This window comes from Hakea prostrata, chromosome 5 (genome assembly GCF_041222555.1).
Source record: "Hakea prostrata isolate BN-2017 chromosome 5, UWA_Hpros_2, whole genome shotgun sequence".
Classification (NCBI taxonomy): domain Eukaryota; kingdom Viridiplantae; phylum Streptophyta; class Magnoliopsida; order Proteales; family Proteaceae; genus Hakea; species Hakea prostrata.
Window position 1 is genome coordinate 35,492,567 of NC_142604.1, and position 12,375 is coordinate 35,504,941.

At 37.8% G+C, this 12,375-nt stretch overlaps 1 protein-coding gene across 1 annotated transcript in view; it reads left to right on the forward strand.

The window, feature by feature from the left end:
- Positions 1-3,606: 3,606 nt before the first annotated feature.
- Positions 3,607-12,375, forward strand: part of LOC149015873 (glycosyltransferase BC10-like) — a 32,547-nt gene continuing 23,778 nt past the window's right edge. Inside the window, exons 1-2 of the mRNA XM_089156225.1 lie at positions 3,607-3,922; positions 5,121-5,656. Coding sequence (XP_089012351.1) covers positions 5,273-5,656 — 384 coding nt within the window. The 5' untranslated portion in view covers positions 3,607-3,922; positions 5,121-5,272. The remainder of the gene's footprint in view (positions 3,923-5,120; positions 5,657-12,375) is intronic.

The window sequence follows — 12,375 nt, forward strand, 5'->3', positions numbered from 1 at the left end:
GAATGTGATTCTTTTTTTTCTTTTTTCTTTTTCGTGAGGTCTCGACCATTGTAATTCCCAATCTTCCTAAATTTTAGTTCAAAGAAATGAGATTAGAAGTCTTAACTTAGTTTTGAATTGTCTATATTTTTTAAATGAAAATCGCATTCACGAATATTTTGCTTTACTCTTTAATGTGCATATAGTCTTGATGATAAAACAATAATTCCATGCTTAGAAAAACATGGTTGCCCTTCTTCAAGTTTGGATCCTCTATCCGCAAGGGTAGAGGACTGTGATCCCCCTACATCCCTTCACCACACATTTAAGAGGAAGGCCACCTTTAAGCATTGACAAGGCATAGGTAAACCCCCTCCTAAATATTGGTTTAGGGTTGTGTGATGAGCGTAGTCCTCTACCTATGACGGTAAAGGATCCCAACTCTTCTTCTTCTCCTAATGGTCTCACAATCTCCATAATAAAGGTTCTTCTATCAGGAATGTTTATAACTTTGGGATCTAAACCCTCAAGTTTGAAGATGAGCCACGACATGCATCCCTCTTAGATGCATGTGTATCAAAATAGTTGAAGATGGAATGACTTGAAAAGGGGAAGAAGTAATGCACATGCCTCAAAATAATTTGGAATAGAGTCACCTAGGGTTATGGTCCATTATAGATATTCAAAAATAAAAATGTACGTAGGTTATGTTATAGATATGGGTCATCTAGGTTGCCAACCAGGCGCCAACTTGGGACCTAGGTTGAGCGGTGGTTTTTAGACTCGACAAACCAGAGAGGAAATTACCTGGATTACGGGCAATAATACAAGAAGGGCAAGTCAAGGGAAGCCAAATAAGGAATCATTAATCGACTAAGGTAAGAACCCCCAAAGCGGGGCCCAATTAGGGGAAACAAAAGGATGAATAGTCGAGAATTCCGCTACAAGAAGGTAAGGATAAGAGCATAAATAGGAGGTTGTCACCTAAGGTATGGCAGAGAAGTGTTACTCATGTTGATTTGGTGATTCTCTAAGCGAAATTGGCTTGAGGTTGTGTCTATCGTTCTTAGACTGACTTGATCGTCGGAGGTGGTTTCCTGGCACCCTATTTGGCTCGCAACTGACTTTCCATTGGTTGTAGGTTCAACATTTTGGGTGATCGAGATGTGGTTTAGATGCAAAGATTTCAAAGAAAATGGTTAGATGATGAATATGGACGTGGGCTATTTGCAAAATAAAAATAACTGCAAGCGTACGGTATCGTGTAGTTAACGGGTCGATCTCAAGGAGATATGCCATTTTAGAATTTAACATCTTAATGGTAACGCGAGAGTGCAATGATTCAAAACTTTAACTAATTAATTAAACTAAATGAGCGGTCCTAACACATACATCTAATGCGATCGAATTGAGATTAAAAATAACACAAACATAACCTAACCATTCATCATCTAATAAATAAATAAATAAAATGCATGAATAATAAAAAAAATTCAAAAAGTAAATAACAAAGCAATAAAAGGAAAATGAAAACCTTAACCAAAGAGAGGTACGATTGTAGGCATATTTGATCAAGGACCCAAGGGGAAAGGAGGACAATAAATAAATGCTGAAAATAAATCCTAAATTAAGAATATGGAGGGGTAGATAAAAGTGGGAATGGAGGGGGGGGGGAACATTATTAGAGAATGTTACTTATTTGCATATTTGAATCTTGAATAATAAAAAAACACTTAAACGAACGATTTGAATCTCAACCAACCCTAACAACCAAATCTAGAATGATCTAGATCTGCAATTGCTAGACCCAGAGAAAAATGAATCCTCAAATTTGAAACTTGAAATTGAAATTGAAGTTGCATTACATAGAAAAATTGAATCTAAACATTCAATCTAGAAAATAGAATCCCACAAAGCAATCAAAGAAAACTAGAGAAAGCCTAAATAAACTAAAGAGAAAGACAAAGTGTAGACGGTCTAAATAAACTAATGAGAAAAGAAAGTGTGCTCCTCCAAAGCTCCAAAAAATTTCCTTCCCTTGCTGGAGTATGCTCTCCTTTTATAGAGTAATTTTCTAGATTACATGGGAGATGATTCTTGACATAGTTTGAATCAAACTCAGAATTTCTATCTGACTCAACCAATGAGGGTTTTGACGTACTAATCGGACTAACTTAGAAAGTTCAAATGCACATTTCCACCGTTAGATTTGAGGATCAAGAAGTCGTGAAGCTCTCCTCCAAAAATCAGCTTGATTGGACACAGGATGACCATTCGATGAAGGGCTTGTCAAAAATGGATAGAGACACTCAAAAACGGGGTTTTCTCTCTTCCTTCTCTGAATAGGATTCTTTTTCCTCCTTTTCCTCCTTTTCGTTCTTTGATCAAGTCACAAATAAGAGATAAAATATTGAAGCATGCAAGGACTCATTCTCTCCATGTTCTTGACTTGATGAAGCTTTTAGAGTGCATTATAACTTGATGAACAAGACTTTCCTTTCTGGAGTAGAATACAATCTAGCTTGGTTCCATTAGGACTCTCTTTACAGAATTTTCCAATAATACCTCTGTAGATTTGATTGATAATTTCTAATCTCAATCGTAGATCAAAATTGGTTGTTAGAAGGCCTTGTCATGATAAGAGCCTAGAAATTAAACGTTTGTTAGGAAATCACACTTGGTTGTTAGAAGGCGAGCGATGAGCTTTTCCACAGCAACAATGTTAGTAGGCCATGTCAATGATGGAGGTGATGGCGCCTTCGGAAAGGTGTACCACGTAGTGGAGAATTCCTGACGGTCATGACAAATACTTCTTTTCTTGGTAAACATGACCATGGCAAATAGTCATTGACCAATGAATCAATGTACTGCGAAAGAAATATGGTTTGGCTTTTGGGAATTAGTTATAAAGACGAATTCAAGAGCAAGTTCAGGGGCAAATTATGACTCTATAGATTTGAAATATCTAGATATTTGAAATCTCTATAGTCATGTAATTTATAAATTTAAGGAGGTGTATACGTAATTTCCTCTATTTTGAAACCATTAATCTCGATTTTTTTTTTGGTAAATAATCACGCAATGTTTTTTTTTTTTTTTTTTTTTTTAAACTCACGCAATGTTTCGTGCTCGCTTATCACGTAAGATGTTGATATTGGAAATTTACGCTTGTCAGCATGAGACACGTGGAATTCATGGATGCCCCAGACCCATTCAACCATCGCAATATCGCATTACATTGGCCATTGCAGTTTTCCTCGGTAATTGACCAAACTGATGCCAAAAGCAGCATTCCTCGAAGGGGTAATTAGGTCATTTAAGCATTCCCACTTCCTCGGAGTCGAGGGTATTTTTGTACTTAGACACCATTGAGCGAATGTGGCAATGTAGACTTTAAGAAAGGAAGCTTCTCAGAGTTGGACAAGAAAGGCATTGAGTTTTGTTAAGAGGGTAGTTCTGTCATATCAGTATCCTTGTAACCCATGGTATATTCGTCCTTTCGAAAATCCACGGCAGAAAACCAAGGTCAATAGGGGTAGTAAGGTAAAGTTAGAGGAATACACTGTATGTATATAAATTTTGGAATAGACATAATAATGTAAAAACGAAAAAAAAAAAAATATATATCATTCGCCGGCTGATTTGTTCTTTGTTGCGCGGAGCAAAACACTGCTTGGACGAGAGAGAGAGAAAGAGAGAGAAAGAGAGAGACGAATCGACTAGAGACGAACTCTCTTATTTTTATTTTTCAATCTTTTGTGGTGTTCTTCCCGTCCCTTTCGTCTTCTTCTTGTCTTGCTCTGGATCTCGAAACGACCGAAGAAATCGAAGTGAGAAAGTCTCTACCTGAAGGCTCTTTATCCGAGATCTTTGAATCTTGATTTGAGTTAGAAAGCCTGTGATCTTTACTTTTGAGTTTCTTTTCAGCTCGGAGTTGACCCAGGTACTTCATCTTGCATCTACATCGATTGACTTGTTTTATAAGTTCTGGATTGGAAAGTAGAAGCGTCTAGCTTTTCACTGGAGTGGGAATTGCTGAGTTTGAGCTGATGTTGGCGAGTAGATTCTTTTGTTTTTCTTGATCGGTTCGTTTTCTGTTAAGAATGGATGTAGTTGAAATATTTGAAGGTGGTTGATTGTTTGCTTTTGAATAGACAGATGGGTATTATGGGTTTTGATTTTAAGGACATTTATCTAAATGCAGTTCGGTAACTTTGGTTCCTCTTTATTTTACTATTTTGGGTTTCTTTTTGCGTGTGAGGTAGGAAAGGTTGAAGGGGAATTAATTTTGAGCGTTCTTTTTAATTTTATTTTCCTATCGGTGGAACAATGGTGACATTTGATTTTTTTTTCTTGCTTTCGGGATACTGGATTTAAAGTGTTGGTTGGTTAGCTTACAATGGTGATGAATTTCTTCTCTGCCTCTCCCATCTATTTGGTTTATCCAATAGTTTTTCCATGTTAGCTTTTATTTGGGTGAATTGACTAAACTTTATGACTTGCTTGGGATTACGCTTTGAGTTATGATGAACCTTTAATTTTTTTTTTAATAATTTCTTTTGTTTTTTATTGGTGTGGAAATGTGCTGGATTTGGAGGGGTTGCTTCTCCCTTTCTGAGATGGCTTTCCTTCAATTCTTTCAGGGTCTCTCCGTTTATTCTTTCCCTATCTGTTTTCCGATAGAAGATTATGTCTTTCCATTTAGATGATGTTTCTTTCACTTTGCATTTTCTGCGGAAAGATTTGAAATTTAGCAATAGCCAGGTCGACTTGTTATATTTGGATAAGCAAGTTGATCATTGAACTCCTCTGCACTTATGTAAGTTATGTTTAGCTTGTTTTCATGTGGTTGATTTGTGTTTTGGACGTTTGTGATATTTTGCATTGGATTTTCTTTTGACTTTCGTATTTTCTACTTGTATAAACATTGTGTGATAACAATTTTCATTTCCCTTTCTATTCTCTCCTTTTCTCTCTCAAAAGATTTCTCAGTCTTCCAAGATTTTCTTTGTAAATTTGTATATCTTATGTTGAATTGGCATCTTTATCAGTGTTATGTTGCACCATGCATCGCTGGCCTTTGAAAACATTCATTTCACTTAACTTCAGTACTGATGAACACCGCCCTCCTTGTTTCACAGGATCATATATTTAATATTCAAGTTGTTTGAAGGGTTTGTGATTGGGACTGTTGATGGTTAAACAATAATCTGATGATCTGATATATGATGGTCTTAGACTTTGAAAAAGGAAGGAATTTGGTTGGAATTACTACTGTGATGTGAATATTCTAATGAAGACATCTGAGGCGTGGCGGTTAGGCATTGAAGATATCCAGATCATGCCTGCGCCGCGCCACCGGCCTCATTTAAAGAGGCCAGTGTGGATTATTGTCTTAGTTTCTTTTGTGAGCTTGCTGCTGATTGGTGCTTCCATTTATCCTTCCCAAAGCTCTGGAACCTGTTATATCTTTTCTTCAAATGGCTGTAAGACTTTGTCCGATTGGCTTCCACCAATTCCTGCCAGGGAGCTTACCGATGATGAGAGATCAGCTCGTGTTGTTATTACTGAAATTTTGAGAACGCCGCCTGTTACGTCGAGCAATGCTAAGGTTGCTTTCATGTTCTTGACTCCGGGTACATTACCTTTTGAAAGGCTGTGGGACAAATTCTTCCAAGTAAGGCTTTCTATATGATAATTATTTCATTTCCTTTTTAATTCCATCACCTTCTTTCACTTACTTTCTAAGTATATATGTGTGTTAATGTTTCCAGAAGCCATTTCTGTATGAAGATGCCAGCTTGAATTGTGGTCTTGATTTGTACAACTTTAATTTTATTAAAACACCAACTTATCTGCTCACATACTGCTTTTGGGTTGTTACTGCTGGTCATTTAATGCTGATTACAAGTTCTGATAATTCATCATTGTCATGTTACATCCGGTAGAGAATTTCATCACCAATCAAATAAAGAATTTTTAAACTAGCGAGCACAATATTGAATTGAAATCACCAAATTTCATAAAAGAGGGTTCACACATGCAGTGTAGAAGCTAAAGCTAATACAGCCATGAAAGTTACTCAGTGCCCGTTATGTCGTAGTAAAAGTAATATTGATGCAGGGCCAGCAGAGAATTGGTTATTATCCTTCAAAATCAACATAGGGTTGATAGATATGGGTGTTGGGCATTTATTTCATAGTTTTGTTGGTCATGGGTCTATTCTGTGGGCCCAAAAGTTTGATGTCTAGAAAAAGTACAAAAATATATGAGTGATGCTGGGGGAGCCCTAGATAGTAGGGGATCTACAACGGTTGGCTACAAGTCTTTAGGTTAGGCACCTATTGGTGGAAGTTTAACAAACAAAAAGGGAAAGTAAAGCAACTGATAATCTGATGAACATGCAAATTGAGACAATCATAGCAAAGTAAGATCAATTTCAGCCCTAACTAATAACATAACTAAGCAAGGATTGAATAGGGAAACATGAGGATGGGGATGATGGCATTGTAATCCTAATTCAAGTGCAAGATTATCAAGAATCCAGGAGAAATAACTGCTGTCCTAGTCAAAATCCTATTTCCAACATAAAAACGCAGCAAATAATAATGTAAAAACCTAGAATCAATGCAAGTATACCTACTGCAACCACCCGAACTTAAAAAAAAAAAAAAAACCTGGGATAGGGAATAAGTAATGAAAGAGAACAAGGAATTAGTATTCTAGTAATCTTGATAAAGTTGCAAAATGGAGGTTGGATAAAAGTTTCAAAGAAATAGGGGTAGGGTATTTGCTGGATGGCAATAAAAGTGGGGAAAGAAAAAGATGAGGGCAGGGACTGTTTACACACAAAGAAAGAATAAAGAAGAAAGAAAGAAAGAAAAAATTGGTAGGGAAAGGGACTGCCGTAAGGTGGGGTTGAATAAGAAGAAGAATGAAAATAAAAGCAGAAAAAAGAAGAAGAGGAGGGACAACAGGGGCTGTTTATGCAACTAGCAGATACAGAGACGAAAAAAATAGAGCTAGCAGAGTACTCCAGTACATGGAAAAAAAAAAGAGAACAAAAAAATGAAGGGAAGGAAAGAAATGGGAAGGCGAATACTGGACAGGAGAGGGGAGGGGAAATAGGGCCTGTTCACAAGATTACAAGAGAAAACAGAGAAGAAGAGAGAGATTACCACAAGAGAAGGGGGTTTCTGCTAGGGGAGAGAGAAGCCTTCTTGCATAAGAAATTTCTCATTCCATCATATCAGATCTCCAATATAAGGTATTTAAATAAAAAAATTATTTCATCCCAACCCTATGGAAATTCGCAAGGAAACCCTGATAATTCTGTACCCATATCTAATACTATGGAAAAATTGGGAACCCCCAAAGTACATTTAAGTAGAAATAGCCCATGGGCTAAATATAATCCATGGATCAACCCAAAACTTGATTATATTATAATTGCTGTCCATTGAACTAAAACGAACCAACCCAAGTTGATAAAGTGCATTTTGTTGGGTGAATCCACGGATTTTAAATCAGTAGATTCATGAATCTAATTTTTAAAACTGTTTGGTTGGGAAACATCTAGAAATTCATGATTTTGTAGAATCCCATTTTTAGCCTAAAAATTGGAATCGATCAATTGCCCACAGACCCATAGTGAACGTGTGTGTGTGGTATAGCTGCACCCGAGCCTGAAAGAGGGGTTACAGAGGGATTTCTTTCCCAAATGGATCGGTGAGCCCCGCTTGAAGTCTACGAAAAAGGATTCAACAAGATTTGGCGAGATCATCTTTTCCATCTGAACAAAGAGTGAGGCACTGAACTGATCTGCTGTTTTTGGATTCTATTTCTATAGAAACTATATTTTGTGATCTTAAAAACATCTATTAGCTTGCTCTTGATGCAACTAACTTGAAAAGATAAAGGATATAAGATATCTTAATACCACCGTGATTTTCAGGCTCATACCTTGCTTGTTCACTTATGGAGTTTCTTCTTTGCTCCTCCGCCTTAATCAAACTCATTCCACACTTCAAATCATGGTGGGCATGAAAGGAATGCTGCTCTTGCTGAGCCCAGCCCCTACCTGCCTTTCCCTTGCGTAGTTTAGTATTAGCAATAAACATATCATACTTGCTTGAATGAGGAACTAGCCTCTTTCAGACCCTCATAAAACAAGCCCTCATCACAAGACATGAAAGAACTCACCTAACAGGCAAGACAATCCAATAGACTGTAAAGTAGAGCGTGCAAAAACTCTACGGCAAAAAACTTTTGGACTTAAGGCCTTACTACTGGGTGGGAGATTTACAAGTCCAGCCTTACTCTGTTTCCTTTATTTGCTTGTCTTTCCCTTCTTCCTTCTCCTTGCTCTTCTTAGGAAGGCTAGCTTGCTTCCATTGGTGGCGGGCAGGCAAAGGGTGCTCTTCGGGTATAGGGGGCAAGTCACAAAATCCAATTGCTTCATTTTCCTTCTTTTTCATCAGTCGAAAATTGACAAAAATCGGGCACTACGGTGAGATGTGAAAACACCCAATCCCATTCTAACCTCGATATGTGGAATTGTCTTGCGCCATATGTAGTGAGATTGTTTGGGAGACATGGTCCAAACTCGGTGAAGAAATGCAAATTTCAAAGATTCTGCTCGTGAGCGTGGAATCGTTAGATTCCACCCCTAGTATAAAAGATGGTGAATTTACGGATTCAAGTTTATCGGGTTCTTCCTTTGAGGGAGAGTTCTTCCTTTGACCAGAGTTTCCAATGACACAGCGAGCGTTGCGGTTCTTCTTCTCCTCCTACTTGTTTTGGTTTACTTTTGCTTCGACCCCGCTCTCTAGGGTTTGCCGTTCCTGTCGCACCTGAGAGTTTAGTGAACTTTTTATCAAAAAGATATTCTCTCCATTGGTTTGCAGGTATTTTCGATGAAATCTGGTTCCCTTTGGCATTTTGATCTCTGATTTTTGTTAGCCATACCGGAAACCACGAGGTTAGCTCCTCTCGAGAAGGGTCTTTCTATCTATGCTTGTATTTCTCTCTTCTCTTCATCTATACCTCTTGATGTGAGTAGTTATTAGGTTTGAATAATATTGATTGCTAGCTGCTCCACCATAGTCTATGCTTCTTTACTTTCTTTGCACTGGGCTTAGGTTTATCTCTTTGATTTGTTGTTGTCTTTTTCAAATTCATTTACATCTTTGGTGAGGGTTTTCAAAAATCTGCATATTTGTTTAATCTGCTTGACTTTTGGATGTCTCTTGCTCTGTTTATATTTATTTCTTTGTGATTAGAATGACTCTTAGGAGGGGATGCAATCATACTTCCTTTTGAAGATGTTTTGATGGTTTTTCTACCCATGACTATGGGAAAGTTTTCATCAATTTAGAATGGGTAGAAAAATAATGGCATACTTCCTTTTTGTTCATTCCCAGTCTTGAAACTACCTAAGGGGCCTGTTTGGTTACTTGAGTCTGGAGATTTCAAATCTCTGGATTCACAAATGGGAGATTTATACCCGTTTGGTTGTGTGAATCTCTGGATTCATGAAATCTAGAGATTTACCTTTTTACACTAAAAACATGAATCTGTAGATTTATGGGTATGAGGTGAAATCCAGAGATTTCACCACAACTCTAAAAGTGCTAAACATTTGAACCTTAACTCCAAATATATTTTTTCATGATGAATCTACAAATTTCATTAAAAAATTTAGGCTAACCAAGCAATTAATTTTATGAACCATAACTCCATAAATTTGAAATCTATAGATTTGAAATCTCTAGATTTTTGAAATCTCCAGACTCAAGTAACCAAACAGGCCCTAAATTAATGAAATTTCTCCAAGATTTTGAAGTATGCTATTCTTTTGAGTTTAGAGGCTCCACAAAGGAAAAAGTTAATTTCAATAGGTGAATCCATAGATTTCATTAAGGATGAGGATTCAAGTTCAAGTGGGGATTTAGAGTCAGATGAAGAATCTGATGAAGAAGCTCTTATTGCCAATCACCAAGTTTAAGAGGATGTGGCATTTTATCCAGGACATTTTCGTGATGACATTGCTCACACAATGTGGGATGCTTGGGATGGAGGATGTGGCATTTTTTCTTGGACATTTTTGTGATGGCATTGCTTGTACAATGTGGGATGCCTGGGATGGAGGAGTTAATTTCAGCGAAATCCATGGATTCACCCAACCAAATGCACTGAAGTTTGTTGAAAATAATTCTTCCATCCCAGGCTTGTCATAGATTTAGCTAATGAAATTAACTTTTTTCTTTATGTGGAGCCTCTAAACTCACACATGTATATGAGATAAAACAATAGCATGTTTCAATTTTTTTGAGAAAATTCATTAATGTAAGTAGTTTCAACACCACTGAAATGAAGTATTTCTCCATCCCAATTGAAAAGGAAGTGTGCTATTGTTTTTCTACTCATCCTAAATTAATGAAATTTCTCCCAATAGCATGGGTAGAAAAACATCAGAACATCTTCAAAAGGAAGTATGCTTGCATCTTGTTGTAACCCAGAGTCTGGGTTAGCCTTCCAGGATCCTCTTAGATAGAAACCAGCTCTAATTAGGGTATTCTAGGGCATGAGGGAACCTTGCTGTGATATAGGATTGGGTCTGGAAGTTGCTGCACTTGAATTCCCAGGTTTTGAAATTCAAATCGTGGCTCAATCTAGGTTAGGGTGGGTTTTGGCCAGGTGGGTTTAGGGTCTGTGATGCTCGTTCTGTAGATTCAGAAGGGAGGTTTAAGGTTTCAGAGGGGCTAGGAAGGTCTGGTTCTATTAGGTTAGGCTTTCAGAAGGTTTAGAAATTCTGCAGATTTCTCCCAAGGAAGAAGATGAATTGCAAAAAATTCTGGTTTAGGGAAGTAAGGTTGTTTTGGGAAAATGAAGATAGGGGAGGGTACTAATGCTTGGTGTGATTCTAGAGGAAAGAGAATGGGTCAAATAGGGCTGGGGATGTGGACCTAACAGTGGAGGGATGGTGCTGCTATCGCAGGAAGAAGGGAGGGGAAGGAGAAGGCTACGGTTGCTATGGGGGAATGGGTAAGGGCTGTACTTGGGAAAATGGGAAGTAACTTGCTTTTGCAATTGAAGAGGAAGGAGAAGGTCTCAAATCACATAAACAATGGCACAAATCCAGCTGCAGGTCACCCCCAGGAATTCCACGACTTCTCTTAAGTCTTTCTTCAATTCATAATTTCATTAACTCAAAATTGAAAATTACATGAAAGACTAGGCTATTTATAGCCTGCATAAACCATGCTAGACTCAACTAATGAATTCCTACCAAATTGGGTTCCAAATGCTTACTAAAATAAGCATTGATTAAAATAGAACTACTATTAAGATAAGGTCCATAAAATTAGGGAACCCTATCCTAACAGTTCAACACTAACTTAAAAAGACTATAACTCTTAAACTGCTGACTAAAACAGAAAATTAAAGGTAGATCCTTGACCCTTGAATCAAAAGGATTCTGTTAAGATCTATATTCAGCCTTAAAAGGGGGCTTGAAAAATGACCAAAATACCCCTAGAGTATTCGGCTAGTTTGAAGTGCCCCCCCTTTTTTTTTTGGGGGGGGGGGCTGGTTTTTGAGCCCAATTTTAGAGGCCCAACCCTGGATATATCACATCCGCTCTCGGGAAGCATTCTGTTTAGAAAGAAATAAGCATAAATAGAGCAAGAGGCATTACAAAAGTCAAGCTGATTAAACAAATTTCTACAAACAGCTGTCTTGAGAAAATCCTTGATAGATATTTTAGAACCCTCACCAAAGATGTATATGGATTTGAAAAAGACTAAACAACAAAACTAAGGAGATAAACCAGAGCCAATGACCAGAGGTACAGGGGCAAAGAAAGTAAAGAAGCATAGACAGTGGTGGAGCCGGCTAGTAATCAATATTATTTAAACCTAATAACTATTCACATCAAGAGGTATAAGTGTAAAGAGGAGAGATATGCAAGTATGGGTAGAAAAACCCCTCCTAGGAGCTCCTAGGAGGGGCTAACCTCATGGTTTTTGTTATGACTGATAAAAACCAGAGGTAAAAAGGCCAAAGGGAACCAAATTTGGTTGAAAATACCTGCAAACCGGTGGAAAGAGTAATTTTTCGATAGAAAGTCCGATAAAGTCTCAGGTATGACAACAATGGTAAAACCCTAGAGAGTGATGTCGAAGCAAAGGTAAACTGAAACAACAACAACAAGAAGAAAAACAGCTACGCTCGTTGTGTTGTTGGAAACTTTGGTTAAAGGAAGAACCATGGTGGGAGATCTCGCTCTCGAGCGAGATCTCGCCACATAGAAAAACCGAGATCTCGACCGAGATGGCGAGATCTCGGTCGAGATATGCCAGAAAATTGGCGATAGTCTCGGTAGCCCATCTCGGT